The sequence below is a fragment of the Mesoplodon densirostris genome, chromosome 1, assembly GCF_025265405.1.
Source record: "Mesoplodon densirostris isolate mMesDen1 chromosome 1, mMesDen1 primary haplotype, whole genome shotgun sequence".
NCBI classification, from domain to species: Eukaryota; Metazoa; Chordata; class Mammalia; order Artiodactyla; family Ziphiidae; genus Mesoplodon; species Mesoplodon densirostris.
The window spans coordinates 27,256,331-27,275,382 of record NC_082661.1 but is presented as its reverse complement, the minus strand read 5'-3'; the positions used below and the strand labels follow the sequence as shown (position 1 = coordinate 27,275,382).

The 19,052-nt window shown below is 52.3% G+C and overlaps 2 protein-coding genes across 6 annotated transcripts in view; one reads left to right on the top strand and one right to left on the bottom strand.

The window, feature by feature from the left end:
- The window catches only part of WBP1L (WW domain binding protein 1 like), a 60,244-nt gene extending 55,232 nt beyond the window's left edge, over positions 1 to 5,012 (top strand). For all 5 annotated transcript variants that reach the window (XM_060100150.1, XM_060100173.1, XM_060100167.1 and 2 more), the window contains one exon: positions 1,348 to 5,012. In XM_060100150.1, the coding sequence (XP_059956133.1) occupies positions 1,348 to 2,084 (737 nt within the window). In that variant the 3' untranslated portion in view covers positions 2,085 to 5,012. The remainder of the gene's footprint in view (positions 1 to 1,347) is intronic.
- A 6,546-nt stretch (positions 5,013 to 11,558) lies between these two features.
- Positions 11,559 to 16,869, bottom strand: LOC132494121 (steroid 17-alpha-hydroxylase/17,20 lyase). The gene is made up of 8 exons (XM_060105178.1): positions 16,573 to 16,869; positions 14,971 to 15,109; positions 14,538 to 14,767; positions 14,055 to 14,141; positions 13,458 to 13,673; positions 12,965 to 13,134; positions 12,354 to 12,457; positions 11,559 to 11,845 (listed from the first exon to the last, which is right to left on the bottom strand). Exons 1-8 carry the CDS (start codon positions 16,867 to 16,869, stop codon positions 11,559 to 11,561), a joined length of 1,530 nt encoding a protein of 509 aa, XP_059961161.1.
- Between the last annotated feature and the right edge of the window lie 2,183 nt (positions 16,870 to 19,052).

The window sequence follows — 19,052 nt, the reverse complement described above, 5'->3', positions numbered from 1 at the left end:
TGTCCCGCACAGAGCAGGGTCTCACAAGTGTGGGAACAAGGGGATGCGCACCTTTAGCACCGAGGAGCCAGTGCTGTGGGTGCAGCCCCTGGCAGCCACTGGGCCATTCCAGTCCACACCAGCGGGGTTCTATCTACATCTCTGCTCCTTTAGTTTAGGCAGATTTTTTTAGGCAGGTGGCTGTATGATGTATGATGTGAATGAATTGAGATTTAGAGGTCAGTGGCCTGAAATCTGCCCGTTTTGCTTCCTGCCATGTGATACGCTTGAGCAGAGGCTGCTACAAAAGGGGCAGCGGTGGGGGGTAGCATTGGGACTTCCTGAGAACCAAGAAACTCGGTGACTCACTGAAGGGCACACTCACCTGACTTCCCTGGGGTTCCTTTTTTTTTTTTTTTTTCCATGCTGTGGCATCTTAGTTTCCTGACCAGGGATTGAACCCGGGCTCTTGTCAGTGAGAACGCCAAGTCCTAACCACTGGACCACCAGGGAAGCCCCTCCCTGGGGTTCCTTACACTGATCTCTCGAGTGGTCGGTGGAGGCCCGGAAGTGCAGCCTGTCCAAAGCCATTCTGCTGTGTGTTCTACAGACTAAAGTAGTCATACATTTGGAATTCCACACCTAGAAGAGTTAAGTGCTTAGCACAGTGCCTGGCATATAGTAAGTGCTCAATAAATGCTAGCAATTACTGTTATAATTAGATCATCTGTGCCTCAAAGCAAAAGATAACTCCCCTGGCATGTTCTTAACAAGCCTTGATGACAGGCCCCTCACCCTTTACTGGTAAGTCACCCGCTCTTGACGCGAATCAGGATGAGGTTTGGTGTGTATTTCCAGACCACCTCCTGCCACGCAAGGGTGAGAGGCAACACAGTTTTCCAGCCTCCCAGAAAAAGGCTCTCTTCATGATACACATGTGGAAACTCTTAACTTAGGGTCCCTGACCCTGAGGCCTATGGGATGCAGATGGAGGACACCGTCTGAGCTAGAAACATGAGACTTGCGTGCATGTGGAAAACAGGTCCCTTCCAGGCAGAGCTCTCTTGGCCATTCACCACATTTGCTGAACCCTCTGCCTTAACTCCAGACAAGCAGAAGTCCTTGCCTGTGAAGCAGCTTTAGGGGCTCTCAGATTTCCAGAAGCTACAATCTGTCACTCCCAATCTGCCCCCGTTTCTCTGCAAAGTCGTTCACAGCCCTGTGCCCCGCCTGCACCTGAGAGAGCTGTAGCCATCCCTCGGTGGGTATGCTGGGGGTGGGACAAGACATATGCTTAGTGTGAGCCTGCAGTCTGTCCTAGAACAATTGCCAGTGCAGTAATTTCTCCTCCCTACCTCCCCATTTTAGGGTTTTTGCCAAACTATTTACTACCTCCTTATGAGGAAGTGGTGAACCGACCTCCAACTCCTCCCCCACCATACAGTGCCTTCCAGCTCCAGCAGCAGCTGCCTGCACAGTGTGGCCCTACAGGCGGCAGCCCCCTGGGCGCCGACCCCACCAGGGGCTCCCAGGGGGCTCAGAGCAGCCCCTTGTCCGGGCCCAGCAGAAGCAGCACGCGACCCCCGAGCATCGCTGACCCTGAGCCCTCCGACGTGCCAGCAGACCCAGCAGCCACCAAAGCCCCCGGGATGGAGCCCAGCGGCTCTGTGGCCGGCCTGGGGGAGGTGGACCCTGGGGCCTTCCTGGACAAGGATTCCGAATGTAAGGAGGAGCTGCTGAAAGAGTACAGCTCCGAGCAGGGCGGCGCCCTCCCTGACAGCAAAGACAAGACGCCCGGCAGACGTCGCCGCTTCACAGGTGACTCGGGCATCGAGGTGTGTGTGTGCAACCGGGGCCACCATGATGACGACCTCAAAGAGTTCAACGCGCTCATCGACGATGCTCTGGACGGGCCCCTGGACTTCTGCGACAGCTGCCACGTGCGGCCCCCTGGCGACGAGGAGGAAGGGCTCTGCCAGCCCTCCGAGGAGCAGGCCCGGGAGCCCGGGCACCCCCACCTGCCGCGGCTGCCTGCCTGCCTGCTGCTGAACACCATCAACGAGCAGGACTCCCCAAACTCCCAGAGCAGCAGCTCCCCCAGCTAGAGCAGGCCCTGCCTGCGCCCGAGAACTTGGCGACGCAACCAGGGTAGGGGAGAACCGTGAGAGAAGCATTAAGTGACTGTGTTCCTTTTTTTTTTTTTTTTTTTCCCCTCTGCTCCTGCGTTTTCCTGCATCTCAAGGTACAGTTTGGGGTGTGGGTGCCTCTCCCCCCATAGATACAGTGTCACGGAGGGCCGAGAAGTTGTCCTGTGACTCATTCCTTATACCCCACCCCGTCCCCCCTTACCTCTTTTCAAGTCACGTGTCACTACCTGCTTGGGTCAGAGAGATGTGCGTTTCAGAAGCCCCCAAGGAGGGGATGAGACTGTGCCCTGAGGTGACTCTTGGTGATGGAGTGGATTCACGTTCTGGTGTGAGTTGATGAGAACTTCGCCGCGTCTCAGTCTGAGAGAGGTGGCAGGTCTCAGCCCTGGGTGAAGCCCCCAGAGGCCCGGGGATTGTCGCCCCTCGCTGCCAGTGTCTCCGGAGCCGGAATTGGGCTCCTCCTGTGGGAGGATGAGAGCTGACCGGCGGTTGCGTGGCGGGTTGGTAAAGGGCTTGTGCTCTCAAATTCCAGGTGACGAGATCGAGGTGGCACGATGCATCCTGGAGGGGCCCCTTCCCAGCAGGTCCTGGCTGGCCGTGGACTGGTTCAAGTGTGGAAGATTACACCTGCCTTCTCTTTGGTTTTTTTCTTTTAAAAAAAAGCAACAACAGAAGTGAGCTGAAAATAAGAACTTGACCCGTGGGCAGGCAAGAATTCTGTTTTGGAAAAGGAAAATTTGTGGCTTTTTCCCAACTTGGCCTTCAATGAGTCCTGGCTACAGTTGAGCCAGAAGGAGATGTTTTGTGTGCAGGCTTGGGTGGGGGCTATCTCTGGAACTTCTGCGGGTGAGCAGGAGGCCCTGCGCTGTGGCAGTGGATAGAGGTGCAGCTTTCCGCATCTCTGCCCTTTGATCTGTGCCCACAGGTGATCAGTACCCTCCCCCATCCCAAGCACACGTCTGCCGGCCTTCACGTCTCACTGTTCTCTATGAACAAATGAGGAGGCTGTGGGACCTGAGAAAGGGCGGTCCCGCAGCCTGACTCTCACACAGTATTTTCTCTTGATTCTGAGTAAGTTGTTTTGTTTATTTGTTTGTTTTTTCAAACTGACCATTTGGGAAAAAATGCCTTGGTTATCTGTGGTTTTCGTGCCCTTTCCCTGCTCCGCCCTGCCTTGAGTGGGGTAACTAATTTTTGTAGCCTATGTAAAGTGTCTAAGTGGCCCAGGTAGGAGGGTGAAGGCAGCCATCCTGAAGGACCACAGGATCCTTATTATTGTAGTTTGGCTTCAAAAACCAGTTGAGCTTTGATAGGAATAATCTGAATGGAGAAAGCAAACTGCTGAAACTAACATTCCCTGTCCAGCCCTGTTCATATGAAGAGTTTGGTTCTTCCCCCACTCTTGAACGATGACATTCAGACTAGGCATTGATGTTATGGTAAGAAAGGAAGGTATATATATGTATATATATGAATACACACGTGTTTATGTGTATGTGTGTATATATGTATATATATACACACACACACACACACAATAGACAAATCCAAGGCTGTGAGGCGAACGAGTGTCTGAGTTTGGAGTCCACAAAACCAAAATCCATGTTGAACAAAGTGCAGTCCGTATACAGTGACTTTTTGGATAACCTGTGTGTGTCTGTCCGTTGTGTGTGAGCCCCCAGCCCTGTTTTCCTGTGAATACACTTTGAACGGCAGCCACTCTGCTCACGTTACCCACGCGTTTGGAGCAGGCGCAGCCCTCTCAAGGTAATTTATTTTACGCATTTACTGTTTACTGAGCAAATGTCTGACTGTGCACTTGGGTGTACTCAGCAGCGCTGTTGGCGGCAGTCCCCACGTTTGCCAGAGATACTGTGCTCCAAGTAGAGGTTTTACTCTACCCATCACTGCAATTTGCACATTGCTCCGTGGACGCTCAGAGGCCTGTGATCTGCTTCTTGTAAATGGAAACGTGCTCTGAGCCTGTCTGCCTCCCTCGGCTGCTCCTGGCCCTCGGCCTCAGCCCCCGGGGGTGTCCACAACCGCTTGGGACAGAAGGCCAGGGTGGAACCTCAGACAGAAGCTGGACTGGATCTTCAGTGTCAAGCTCGGACTGGCTGTGGCCCAGACGTCAGCCCTGCCCAGAATTGCCAGGAGGGTTTGGCGGCCACCACAGTGCCATAGGGCTTACCTCCCTCTGCTGAGGTCCAGCGCGTGGCCAATGTGTGGCGAGAGTGGGCAGAAGTGTGCCGCAGCCCTCAGATGCCTTTCCTGCCACCTTTTGTTTTTTGTTTTTGTCTCAAACAACTCACTGAAGTGTCTCAAAGGAGATCAAGTTTTACCAAAATGAACCCTGCTTGAGTTAACTGGTCGAAGGGATGGATTCTGGCCCTCTCAGGATTCCTTCTCCAGTCAGAGTGGGGAACTGGTCCACGTGTTTACTGCTGGGTTCACTGCAGCATCCAACCCAAAAGGCACGAGAAGAAGAAAACGCAACGGGTGGAGCTGGGCTTGAGTCCAGCGTCACAGTCTGGCCCCTGCTACACGAGGCTGCCCTGCGTGACGAAAGACGGAAGTAGGGAGCTGAAGGACTCGTGAGGGGGTCGGGGAGATTTGAGGGAGTCTTGTGTCCCAGGTGAACGAGAAGAAAGGGGTTGGTCGAGGGTTTGGTGCTACAGTCGGAAGATTTGCAAATGCTAACACATTCCCGTGTGAGGCACATCACCTTTTGTCAGTTGTTGTGAATATGTGTATTTTAAGCAATAAGATTCAGCTGGTCAGACTTTTCTGGGCAGTCTCGGTGACGCATTTCCTGTGCTGTGATTGTTCTGAAGACGGAGTGGCTCTAACCACTGTGAGAAGCCCAAATAAAATCGATCCCCGAAACTCGACTGCTCTTCTTCCTTGCAGCGCTTGTCCCTTTTTCCTCCTCCTCAGACTTGAGGGAGTCGCACCTCGAGATTCCTCACTGCAAGTGCTCTTCCCTTCTCCCCACAGAGGCTGAGAGAAGTTGAGGACAGGCTCCTGGGCCGAGGGCAAGCTGGGTAATGGCTGCCGAGGGCACTCTCTGCCCTGAGGCATTTCCACCCAAACCCTCTCTCTGCCAAGAAAATACTTCTGAGTACTTTGTAAAGTCCCACAGACAGGTTAAAATCAGAGCCCCCAAAACAGAAACAAGTTTTGTCAGAGACTCCAAAGCTAAGACATGACATTGAAAAGGAAGCATGCCCTCCTGGAGATGTCTTTTATTGATAAGATAGAATTGTGGGTGGGCACTTGGCCTTGGAATTTAACACACGAAATACTTGTTCTGGAGTCCCCTCTTTGTGCCCAGTGCTGTGCTGGATGCTGAGGAGAATGTGGAAGAAACGTGTAAGACAAGGCCCCTGGCCTCTAGAAGTTAAATTATAGTGGAGAGGACAAAACAAGCTCCTGTGAAATAGCCAACCGGCAGTGTGAGGCGGGTTGAGACGAAGTGAGCAGTACTGTTGCAGAGAAGCTTGAGTCGGGGCAGGGGGGCAGTTTAGGGCTTGCATTCTAGGCAGGCACCTCAGAACTGATTTTTAGGTGATGTGGGAGCCAGCAGGTGCCAACATCTGCCATCGTGGGCCCGGGAGCCTTTCCTAAGACTCATTGTCATTTTAGCCTCTGCTTAAGACTGTTCTCTTAGCACTCTGAGTCAGGTGTTGGGTCCCCGCTCCAAGGCTGTGGGAAGGAACAGCCTTGTGCCTCTACCCAGGAAGCGGAACCCCCACCCAGCAAGACTTCTCTTTGGGCCACATGCAGGTGGGCAAAGCAGAATGATGAGCATCCTCAGAACCCTTCCGTGAGGAGTCCTTGCCTCCCCAGGTGGAGTGCTCCCTGATGGGCCAGGGGATGCTGGCAGAAAGCATTGTCTTCTCTAGCCCTCGGGTTTGCCCAGCAGTCAGCCCTGTGGTGTCTGAGAGTCCAGTGTAAGCCAGGCGTGCGCCCACCCCCATCTGACCCTGGGCCAGAGGACACAGCCCCAGCCCTTCAGTGACTCCAGTGGGATGGTTTCTGCCTAGTTCCTTCTAAACTGTTGGGCTCCTCTAGGCAACCCCAGGGGAGCCATATAAGCATCTAGAAAGACAGTTCTAAAGGACAGTTCTGTTCTAAAGCCGCAGGAAAGAACTGGCAGAGTACCTCATTCTTACCGTCTTTAAGCTAATGTCTTGAGTGGCACAAAAACAAAATGGTACAACTCTTACAAGCTGCATACCAGAGGCTGTACATGTACGCTTACTGCCTAGGTCTGTAGGGCCCACCCCAGGCTCCTGGGTCCCTGAGTTCCTGATTTCTCTAACGAGGTACAGCATTTGCTGTCTCTACTGCCCCAGGTGACCAGGAGGTGGAGGCAGTACCAGTGCCTTGAAGCACGAACAGTAGCTTTGATGAACAGGAATTTCAAGAAACTCCCCCTTCTCCAGTTTCCTCTATTTTCAGCCAGGGGGCAAAAACCAAGGTTTAACTCAGGAGAAGGAGCAGGAAGTGGGTTTGGCTGACTGTTGGCTGAACCTGCTGGAAACCTGAAGCTGCTGGGAAGGGTAGTGGGTCTTGGGAGGTGTTAGGGATGCAGTTTCCATCTGGGACAAGTGGCTGGCCTTACTTAAGAGCTGAGCATTTATGGAGCACGTACTGTGTGCCAAGTGTTGGGGATGCAAGTATGCCTTAGACCTGGCCCCTCTTTAGAAGAGCTAATAATGCTCTACTGAGGAAGAATGAACGGTTTTAATAGCACGTGGTAAATACCATGAAGCATGTGTGTACAGGATGCTGTGGAAGAGAATGTAGCCCACCTGGGGGTTCAGGGCAGCCTTCCTGGAGCAGGGACTTCTAAACTGAACTTGCCAGGTGGAGAAAGGTGTAAAGGGAATTCCAGGCAAACGTTTGATTGGCAGATTATTGAGTGCCTACTGGGTGCCTACTGTGTGAGAAGAACAAAAAAGCGTAGGATGCCTAAAACGGGAGAGTGCGGTGTCATGTCTAAAGCTGTGAGCAATTTAATCCCTCTAGGTAACTGCATTCTGGGAGGTGACAGGAGATGAAGCTGGAGAGGTAAGCTGGTAATAAAAAGATTTTAATTTGTCCTTATTTTATTTATTGACTGTTTATATAACACCAGGTCTCGTATAAGCATCTTACCTACGTTTTCTCATTTTAGCCTCAAAGCAGCCCTCTGAAGTATGGACGGTAATTATTCCCACTTTATTTATGGGGATGAAGCATTCAGAGGAGTTAATTAACTAGTCCAAGGTCACACAGCTGGTGGAGCTGTGGTAGAGCCAAGGATTAGAACCCACATCTGTTGACTCCGAAGCCCGTGCAATTAACTAGCTGGCCAGACTAGTGAAGAGTTGTACTGTTGGTGCTCACAAGCCACGTGAAGAACCTTTAATTTCTTTTCAAAGATGAGAGGGAACCAGAGAAGGGTACGCTGAGCCAGGGGAGTAACGTGGTGGCAGGTAAAGCAGACACTTTTCTCAGGAGCTGTTGTACTTTATCCCCTCTTCACCCCTCTCCCCTTGCCTCCTCGTAAGCCCCCCAGAGGCCCCACACCCAGCCAGCTGTTACCTACCAGAGCCCCTCAGTGCTGAAATGGCAGGTGGTACCTGCTTCATATCAGTGTTAACCTCCACAGCGAGGGTGTAACCCCTTGGAAAGATTGTAAAATAATGAGTTATTTGGACCTTCTTTGTGTCTTTTCCTTGCAAGAGTGTTTTGCTCTTCCTCAGAGGAGACTTTTTAAAAAAGAGCTTTTGTGGCTTGTGAAGGGGAGAGAGGATTTTTGCTTGATCTGAAGTTTCTCCTCACTGTATAATGTGCGTCTCACCACAGTTTAACCTTCCACTTCATGTCTTCTCACCAAGAAGTCTCAAGAAACCCAATCCCACTGGAAAATGTTACAAAGCACCCTGGTGTTGGAACCCTGAGAAATTTGTCTTTGGGGTCTCCACCCACTTCCCAGCTGCCAGCCTGCCCTGGCTCCGAGAGAAAGAGGGGGCAACCGGCAGGGCCATCTGGAGCTGCAAGGGGGGCATCCCTGGTGGTACTGTCCTGCAGGAGGACCCATCCGGATATACCTGCTCTCCTTCCTGACCAAGCTGGTGGCCTCTGGGAGGTTTGTGTAAAACCCTTAGAGAGGGACTTATTTTGTAGGTCTGGATATAGGCAATGGTAATAAAGCCAGTATTTATCAAGGCACTGAACACAAGATGTAGGTCCATATTTTGTTCTCAGCAACGCTCTGGGTTGGTGGTGCTATTTCGACACACATCTCAGCCACCCATATTACAGATGAGAAAACCGAGGTTTAAGAAGGCCAAGTAAGTTGCCTACGCTCACTCGGTCTGTAAATGACAGAAAGAAAAAAAACTTGCTCCCGCAGCCTGACCTCTCATCTTCTGTAACTCCCAGCAGTGTGGAACCCTCCAGCTCACACAGCCCTTTCTACTTTTCATCCTCACCAGAACCTCAGACGATGGCAGCACAGGTGGTAAGTTACCCCACTTTACAAATGAGAAGCTAGCAGAGCCTAAGATCCAGAGCTAGGAAACTGGGGAGCCTGGAGCCCAGAACCTGGGGCCTCCTCCTGCAGGCCTCTCCCCACCCCTCTCTAGCCTCTGTGGTTGGCTTCCTGTCCTGAGATGGGTGTTCATCCCTCTGAGCATGACTAGAGGGAGGGCTCCTCGTTTGCTGCAGGCTTTGTGGCCACCAGAGGCCAACCAGAACATTCATGGTGGGAATGTTTACACCACAGTGATCAGCAAACACTACAAATCAAGGCTGTTCCCTACCACCAGCACCAGAGAACTGGTTGGTCAATGTTTATTTACCATTACACCATTGCCCTGGTTAAGGGCAGTCTGAGGCTCAAAAGGTGACTGTGGGGTCTTGATGAAGACCTTTCAGCTTTGCCAAAGATCTGGAATTCCTTCTGCATAAGGAGTTAAGAGTTCTTTTACCACTGCACCAATTAGCCAAGTGATTTAGAGCATCTGACTCACTCCTCTTGTGTGTGTAACCTACTTGTCAGGTTGATGTGCAGCCAAAAGAACACAAGAGGGCTCAGTCTTGAATTCCAGAGATGCAGGGGTGGCAGCATCCCCGGGGGCCACCACACCCATTTGCAGCCCAGGCAGGTGCTCAGGCGCACGTGCGATTCCACACCAATGAACGGAAGCTGAGGGCTAAAAGGCTTTAGGCCTGTGGGAAAAGGCCTTCCAGGCAGGGGAAGGGCAGTTTGGGCAGGAGTCAGAGTTCACGAGGTTATTTCCTGAAAGGATGCTCAGCTTTGTACTCTCCCCAGCCAGACACTCAGGCCCTTCTGCACAGACGCGGAAGACCTGTGAGTGAGCATGCTGGCTCCTCATCCTGCGTCACTGAAATCCCGGGTTCTGGTCCCAGCCCTGCTGCTTGGCTGCTGGGTGACTTAGGGCAAGTCACCCCACACACACCTGCCCCCAGTGGCCCTCAGGTTTCTCGTCTTCATAACGAAGGGTTAGCTTCTCATTTCCCTGCTCTTCAATGGTCTGAATCAAGGAGAGTGGATATTTCCTTCCCGGTTACACTCATGCACTGCTTCTGCAGGGGATGTTGTTTATCTCTTCCTCACTAGTCCGCAAAATGCCTTTCATATTCTGAGGAGATTTGGAGAAATTAACTCTCCTCCAGCCGGTCCGCTCCCCTCTGCTCTGAGCTGAGGGTAGCTTGGCTCTGGACCAGCGAGCAGCTGGTGGGGACAGAGGAACCCGGGAGAAGGAGGGCGCCACCTCCAGTTTAACCCCTTTCTCATCAGCTCACTGTGGTGGCAGTATCTCTCTAGGCTCCCCGTGATGGAGGCTGGGGTCAGCCACAGCTGCCCACCGACTCCTCTGGGCTCTTTAGCCAGGCCTTAGGGTCACGGGCCAGTGAAGGCCAGCACTGAGTTGGGGGGCAGTGGGGAATGGTCGACTACCCCTGGATTAGCAAAGCTCTTTGAAGGAAGAAGAGGCTGCTGTGGTGGAAAGCCTTGGCCCTCCCTCCTTGCGGGGGCTCCCTTGATTTCTTCTCCCTGGAACTTGGCCAGGCGGAGTCTCGGGCTTGCCCTGCCGGCCCGTCCAGAGCCCTCCTCCAGTCAGAAGGGAAGGACCAGGTCGCTGATGATCTGACCCTGGTCTGGCTGGCGCCAGGGAGCTGGGGTCGAGGCCTCTCTCTAGGCTAAAGGGCAAGGGTCAGTTTCTCCCAGGGCATCTCAGGACACCTTTCATTTGCGGACTGGCCAGTGGCCAAGGTTTGAAGAAGTCTGGGCTCCATTTTCTAGTGAGGCATTTACAGACTTCCTGGGGTTTGGGGGTGGGGAGCAGGGGCAGAGCCTGGGCACTTCAGCGGGAGGCTGCCGTGGAAGCCCTTTCCTGGTGGTGTTTACCCCAGTACAGAATGAGGAAAAGGAGACCTGCCAGTCTTTGGGGACCAAGACGAGAGGGATGGGTAGTTGTGGGTTGAGTTTATGGATCATAGACACTTCCCCAGAGCCAAAGCTTTGAGGTGCATGCAGTGATGAGTGGATCAAAGCAAACATGGTCTGCTTTGCTTTCAAAATGTAAACTCAATCCCACCACTTCCTGCCATCTCCACTGCTGTCGCCAGGGTCTAAGCCACCAGCATCCTGCTGTCCGGGACCAGCACAACCTCCTCCCCAGGGCCCCCACTTTCATCCCTCTGCAGACCAGTGTCTACTCAGCAACTTGAGTGATCTTTTAAAAATATTAACCAGACCTTTCCACTTGAACGTGTAAACCCTTCTGTGACTTCCTCTCATACTTGGAATAGAAACCCAAACTCCTTCCTGCTACTTAGAAAGACTCCATGGGACCTGGCCCTGCCTGCAGTCTGACCTCATCAGGGACCACTCTTCCCTTCATTGGCTCTGCTCTAGACTGAATGACCTCTCCTACCTTGAGAACTGCTCACCTGCTGCTCCCTCAGCATGGGACACCTTCCCCCCCATCTTCACGCCTTCCCCAATCAGTCATTCACAGTGGCCACCCCCCACCCCTGCCATTCCCCTCACATCACCAGCACCTAGTGTAATTGACTCCAAAGCACTTGTGAGTCTCTGAAATGCTCATTTGTCAGCCCTCACTAGAATGTAAGCCTCATGTAAGACCAGGGAGCCTGAGGGTCCAGGGACAGTGAGTGAGTGGTACGTAGTAGGTGCTCAATAAAATACTCTTTGAAAGAATGAGTGAACAAACAAACGAATGAGCTGCTCAGGGACCTTCTGAAAAAAAAAAAACCACAACTGTTTATTCACAGCACTGCCAGAGCTGCAGGCTGGAAAAGAAGGCAGAGTGGGCGGGGAGGAGGGAGGAATGGTTGGGGAAGGTGGGGGAGCTCCTCTAATTCCGTGCTGTGGGGTCACACAGGGCCGAGTCACGAGGTGCTACCCTCGGCCTGGGCTTCCTTCCAGGCCTGGCGCACCTTGATCTTCACTTTGAAAGGATCGATTTGTAAGACTAAACCGGGGTTGCCCTCCAGAGAGGGTAGCTTCCCATCATCGGGGATCTCCAGGTCGAACCTCTGCAGCAACCAGGTCATGAAGAGGAAGAGCTCCTGGCGGGCTAGCATCTCACCTATGCAGGAGCGGGGTCCTGCTCCAAAGGGCAAGTAGCTTAATGATGGCGAGATGAGCTTGGTCCCCGTGGGGTCCAAGAAGCGCTCTGTGGACATGGGGAGGTGTCAGTCAGGGCCCAGGGCAGGAGTAAGCAGAGGAGGGGGGGGCAACATGGTCCTGCCCAGGGGACCCCAGCCTGAGAAGATGGACCACCTTACTTGGGGGAGGGGGTCCCAGTCTGAGGAGAGATACAGCCCTGCTCTCAGGTAGCCTTTAATCACACAGAGGAGATGGAATATTCAGGACAGATGGAAAGAAGGCGTATTAACAGATGAAAATGCCACCATCCAAGGGGAGAGGGGGCTGACTTCACGGGAGACATATGCCTAGAGGGCTTCTTAGAGGAGGAGATTTGCTGTTGGTGGAAGGAGAAGGTGGGAACCCAGCTGTGAAGAATCTGGCTAAGTCTAGCGTAGGATGGGGGTGTCAACAGGTCCACGTAGTTGGAGTCAGGAGTTTGCTAGTAGCAAGCGCAGCAGAGGGGGAAGTGGTGCTGGAAAGGTGGGCACAGAGGTGGCTGTGTGGCCAGGGAGCAGGACAGAACAGGGACTCACCGGGCATGAACAGGTCGGGCCGGTGCCACTCCTTCTCACTGTGATGCAGTGCCCACAAATTGACCACAACATCTGTGCCCTTGTCAATGGTAAGGTCACCAATGCTGCCCCAGGGAGGGAGAGGAAAAGAGGGTCTGGAATGTTGCCCTTCCCCACCTGCTCAGCCCCAAGCCTCTGTGGTCCCCCACTTTGGGGAAAAGAGCCCTTTACTCCCTATATTCCACTCCCTTATCTTTTCCTCAGCTTCTACCAGGTGGACTATGAATCCAGCCCTCTCCTCCTGACAAGCACTTATGTATCAACACGTGTGGGCCTGTGAGGGCCCACGGGTATGTATGTTGAGCTGGTGCCTGTGCGTATGTATGTGTGTTGTGGCTATTGGACTGGATAGGAGCATCCCACACCACATGTCTCCATGTGGCAGCAGGCAGCTTCTGAGGGAGGTCAGGTAGATCTGTGGATTAGTCAGTGGGTGTCGGTGGTAGACACGTTGGTCAATAGGGTCATGGGTAGGATGATTAGTAGTCAGTGGTTGACTGTAGCCAGCTGGGGGTGTGGGGTGATGGAGGAGGGACCAGGTGGGCTGGATGTTACCGGGAGGGAAGGCACACCTGGAGTCAACGATAGCCTTGTGGGGGATGAGCGTGGGGGACACAGGCCGGATTCGAAGCACCTCTCGGATGGTGGCCTCCAGCAGGACAAGGCGGTTCCGGTCACTGATAGTTGGTGCACGATTGAAACCTATATTCTGGTCGACATCGTCCTGGATCCTCTTCTTCAACTGAGGGCCAGAACAGGGTGGATGTTACCAGGGTGTTTAAGCCCGGGAGAAGCAAGGGCTTAGAAGAATCCTACTGTCACATTCAGAAGAGCTGGCCCAGACCCTTCCCAGTGGTGGCTCTGCGAGCCCAGGCTTTGTTTCCAGAAGACGGGGCAGCTCCACCTAAGGGCCAGAGCCAACCACTGCTTGGGTAAGGGGTGCGGCAGCCCATTCACCCTGCAAAGAAGTCCTGAGGGTATAGTCTCTTCCTCCCTCTCTGGAGCAGAGGTGAGTCTGGCTGGGGTCAAGAGTGGTTGGGAAGGCTGGGGTAGGGAGAAGCTCACTGGAGGATAATGTAGCAGGAAGGCCACAATCCACTTTATCACAGAGGTGGTGGTTTCCACGCCGGCCCCAAAGATGTCCCCTATGGTGGTGAGCATGTGTCTATCTGAAAGCAGCTTTGAATCCTGGTCTGGTCCAGCATTGTTATTGTCTGCGTTCACCTTGGCTTGGATCAGTATGTCCAGCAAGTTGGTGATGGAGTCACTGGTGAAGTTCTCCTGGTTGGTTGAGATTGGGAGACAGTGATGAGGAAGGAGCCCCATCTGCAACCCCTGCCATACTCTCACCCCAGACTGTAGATACAAAGCCTTCTCCCACTTGGAAGTGAGGGAGTGGAGTGAGGCTAGTCAGGACCCATGAGCTTGTGGAAGTAGGAGGAAGCGCTGGACCCTCTTTAAATCTGGGGAGTAGACAAGTCCCTTCTAGGATCCTCTTCAATTCCTCACTTTTCCACGCCTATTCATTAGTTGAGTCAGTTTTTATTGAGCATTTACTATATGCCAGGCTCTCTGCAAGAGATCCTACAGTGTCCAAAATGGACCCAACCCTGCTCTCATGATGCTTTCCACCTAACTCATCATCTCTTCTCCATCACCTACCTTACTTTTTTCAAGGATTTCACTCAGCAATTCGTTTCGCATTCGAACACAACTCTTTATCTTTTCCAGGGCTTTGCTGGGGAAAATCTGCAAAGTAGAAATGTCAAATCCTATCTTTCTGTCTCTGGAGAGTTCCCACTCTAACCCCAAACTTCAGCCAGAATGGAAGGCTGGATAGGGACCCAGCCTTAAATAAATAAAACCCACTTCCAAGGGAAATGCATGATTAATGCTTGTGGAGCGCTGGTACTGGCACATGGCAATTGGTGAATAAACGAGAGCCATTATCATGAGTATTCAAATGCATAATTTAAAAGCTAAACTGATTTCTGTAGAGGAGCAGCAAGGTTTTAAGAGTCAGAGGAGGTAGAGGTCACTGTGGCTGAGGTGGTCAGAAAAAAAAGTGGGTCTGGAGCTGAACTGAAAGAGGGGTGCTGTCAGGATCTGCTGAGATCTGACAGTGGGGCCCGGCCTCATCCTCACCTTAAACCCAGGGAATATGTCTGACAAAATCTCCTTGCCCTGAGCCTCCAGGATGCCGTCATTGAACTTGTATATGGCCTTCAGGGCCGGATCCTCATTCTTGAAGGAGAAGTTGAAGCAGATAAAGCTGATTATGTTGGTCACCGCCAGAGAGAGATGCTCCGACAAATTTATGGACTCTCCATGCCGGGTAGCCAGGGAGTCGCACAGTAAACTGGCTTCCCGATTAACTGAGGGGAGAGAGGGGCGTGAGGGTGGGGAATTGAGCGCCCCTCACCCCCTCTCTACCAGTTCCATCTTAGTCAAGGACAGAGAGCAGATGTCCAGTAGATGGCAGCGGTAGCCAAGAAAATGCTAGATGGAATCATCCAGAACCCTCTCCCCTCCCAAACCTCTTCTCCCTCCAGCAGCCCAGGGCTGGCTGGGCACTCACTGATCTTCTCTAGCTTCAGGTTGCCATCCTTGAACAGGGCAAAGGCGTTCTGTGCCAACTTCCGATGCAGCTGCCAGACGGCACCATGGTCGGCGAAGGCGATGCCCTTTTGGTTGTCTGACAGGATGTCTAGAGTCAACTTTGGAAAGCAGGAAAGGACATAGGAATCAGACACCATCCACTGGTCCTAGCCCTGGGGAAGAAGGCAGGTACCTGCCGTTCCGCCTCCGTGTGGGACCTCCCTGCTCCACTCCGGCATGACTGAAAGGCCTTGGTAGGACAGAACCTATGGCCTCACACTCCCAACTCCATCAGAGAGACAGAGTGAGGAGAAAAAGAACACTGAATTAGAATGCAGCGGTCCTGGGGTTCAGGTCAGTGACAGGTGGCCTCTGAACCTCTTTTTCTCATCAGTTTCTGACCAGGGGAAGGCAGCTGTGGATGGGATGAACTCTCTAAATTGTGCCTGTCCCGGGAACAAGAGCAGAGACCGAGGACAGCCCAAACCCCTGCCTTTCCCTGGGCCCTCTGGGGGCGGAGGCTGCTAAAGGCACAGCAGCTCAGCCACCCTTAGTTTACCCTTCCATTGCCAGGCTGTGTGCCCACCCCAGGGCCGCATCTGGAGAGTGCAGATTTCTTGTCCACCCAGTCTGGACTTGGGCCAAGCTGCCTCTTCTCAGAGGCACCCCCCCAAACCATAAAGCTCCCAAACCTCCCCTCTTCTATCCGCTGACCTGCAAACCCCATCTGACTCGCCGCCTCCTTCCTCTTTGCTCTGGAGAGAAGAGCTCAGCAGAGTTGGAAGGGGGATAGTTGGCCCGCAGACCTGGCTGACTGGTCCAAGGTAAAAAGAGTCAACCCTTGGTCTGATCAAAGATGAGCAGCCATGGGGCCTTGCCCGGGATGTTCAAGGGAGTTCTCAGCAGCCGGGTGCTGCAGTGGGGGGCTGGCAGTGTTGCTGGATGGTTAACTCCCACTCCCCTTTGCCCCCCAGGAGCAAAACAGAAAGCTCAATAGGCTGGCTCATCAGCAACCTCCCTCAAAGTGCTACCATGGGTCAGCTCCCTGCGGCTGGAGCAGCTGGAGAAAGCTCCAGGAAAATAGCAATCCCAGCCCTCCAAGAGCCAGGGTATTTCTCCCTCACAACTTTCCACGGAGGACAGCAATCACTCCCTCCGCTTTTCCATGTGAAGAACAACATTCATCAAGGCCGTTTATTGAGCACTTCCTGCACTGGGCACTGGGCTAAGTGCTTTCTATGCACTCAGTTAATTATGGAAGTCTAAGCTCAGAGAGATCATCATCCAGTTCACGGGAGAGATGACTGTTTTAAGGGCTCCCTGACGCCCTCAAACCACCACTCCCACCCCACCCCACCTCCTGGGAAGCCCAGAAAATGAAATCTTCCTTTAATTCTTCCTGCCTAGTTTAGAGGTTGGATGGGGTCCAAGGGGTCACTTCCCACTCACAGCCCCGGCAGTCTGTTTTTGGAAGAATCACAGGTTGTTGGAGCTGGAAGTGTCATTCCAGGCATGGCCTTGCCTGGAGAACTGAACATCCCCAGGGAGTGGTGAGAGAAGAGGGATGATAGGCACTGCTTACCACTTTGGACCGCCCGGAGAATTCCTTGCCCTTCTTGAGAAGCACCTCCCTGGCCAGCTGGTAGTGGCCAATCATCACAGTAGTCTTGGAACCCAGACGAAAGGAATAGATGGGGCCGTATTTTTCCTGCAGCTTGAAGAAGTTCACGTGCTGGTGGCCATGTCTGGGGAGGAACGGCAGGCTGCCCACCAAGGGCAGGGATGGGAGGCTCTTGGGGTACTTGGCACCAGAGCCCGTGGTCTTGGGCCAAAATAAATAGGCGAGGGTGAGCAGCAAGAGAACCAAGAGCACCCACATGGTGGCCGGGTGGCGGCAGGCAGGACAAACAGCTGTGGAGTGGCTTCAGCCACTTTAGGGTGCAAGGAGGCCTTTTTAAGGACTGCCCTGATCTTCACCTTGACTTTATGTTATTGCTCGCCTTGTGGAAGTTTATCCTGGAGCACAGCCAGGCCCGATCCCTCTCCCAGAATGGGGAGAGGAGTGGAGGCCTTCTTCAAGAGCTGGCTGGACTCCAGGGCAAGCCCCCTAGGGGAGGGGCTAGGTAAGGGGTGGACAGCCGGTCCCTCTCCCTCGCTCCCTGTCCATCGATGTCTCCAGAGTGCGCCTGAAGCAAACGATATCTAGGTCAGGAATCAAGGCTTGGGATTTTCCATGCTGTAAAATCACAATCAATGCATAGCTGACACTGTCAGGACTGTTATAACCATCAAGGATTGTCAAAGATATTCTATTCAATCTTATCATTTAACAGCTGAGGAAAGTGAGGCCTTGGAAGATCAGGCTTGTATAAGGCCACACAGATGGTGATGACACGAATCCAGCCCTCCTGGCTCCTGGTTGGCTGCTTTTTCTAGTGGGAGTAAAACTCTTGGATTGAGAGCATGGGCCCTAGAGTCAGAAAGGTTTGGGCTCAAATTCTAGCTTGACCACTTTCTAGCTATACGACTTAAAAAAAGTTTTATTATGTTAAAATATACATAACATAAAATTTACCATTTTAAGTGTACAATTTAGTAGCATTGAATATACTCACAATGTTGTACAGCCATCACCACTATCTACTTCTAAAACTGTTTTCATCACCCCAAACAGAAAGTGTACCAATGAAGCAATAGCTCCCCTTTTCCCCCTCCCCTCAGCCCCTGGTAACCTCTAATCTAATTTGTCTCTATGAATTATGCCTATTGCACATAAGTGGAATCATATAACATTTGGTCTTTTGTGACTGTCTTATTTCACTTAGCATAATGTGTTCGAGGTTCATGTACTTTGTAGCATATATCAGAACTTCATTCTTTTTTATGACTGAATAATATTCTGTTATATGGATATACCACATTTTGTTTGTCCATTCGTCGTGGACATTTTGGTTGTTTCCACCTTTGGCTACTGTGAATAATGCTGCTATGGACATGGGTGTACAACAGGGGTCCCCAACCACCTGTTAGGAACCAGGCCTCACAGCAAGAGGTGAGTGGCGGGCGAGTGAGCAAAGCTTCATCTGCTGCTCCCCATCGCTCCCCATCGCTCCCATTACTGCCTGACCCATCCCCCCACCACCCTGCCGTCTGTGGAAAAATTGTCTCCCACGAAACCAGTTCCTGCTGCCAAAAAGGTTGGGGACCGCTGGTGTACAAGTATCTGTTTGGGTCCCTGTTTTCAATTTTGGGGGGTATATACCTAGGAGTGGAATTGCTGGGTCATATAGTAATTGTATGGTTACTTAGCTGTTCAAAGTTTCAGTTTCCTCCTCTATAATGGGGATAAGAATGGAATATACTTCTTAAGGCTGTTGTGACTCAGTGAGATAATGCATGTAAAAGTGCTGCCTGCCACGGAGTAAGTACTCATTCAATATTTACTCTTAACCTTGTCATACCAAAATGGCCTTCCTACATTTTCCTGAACTCTTATTAGTGGTTCTTCCTGACAGACAAAATCCTCATTTTCTGCTGCAAACCTTCAGTGGCTCAGTCAGTATTTATCAATGATTTGATAATACCAGGTAAGATCACAGTCCCAAGACAGTGTCAGTCATCACCAGCGTGACTCCTGGTGTCAGTCATCGTAGAGGAGGTGGGTCCTCAGGCGGGCAACCAGGACTCACTGGGTGAGACTCACAAAGGTGAGAGATGGAATTTCTGCCCCTCTCGGGGGGTGATCTGCCAATGTCTGTACTTTGAGGAGAATGGACTGGTGTGAGGGCTGCTGGAATTAGGAAGGCAGCAGGGCAGGGACCTCATGATGAAGATGAATCCTCAAGGCCTTGTAAACCAGACTGTTTGCCTACTATTTCAACAGTTCAAATGTTGTTCAGACTTTTAGGCCCATTTGCGGTCAGAGGTATGAGCTGGGGTAGTCTTCATGAAAGAAAGGGGATTTGAGCTAAGCCTTGAAGGAGAGTTGGGACTATTTATTAGGCAGTGGCATGGGGAGGGGGGAGGAGGGGCACGGCTGGAAGGGAGAACAGCAGAGTCAAA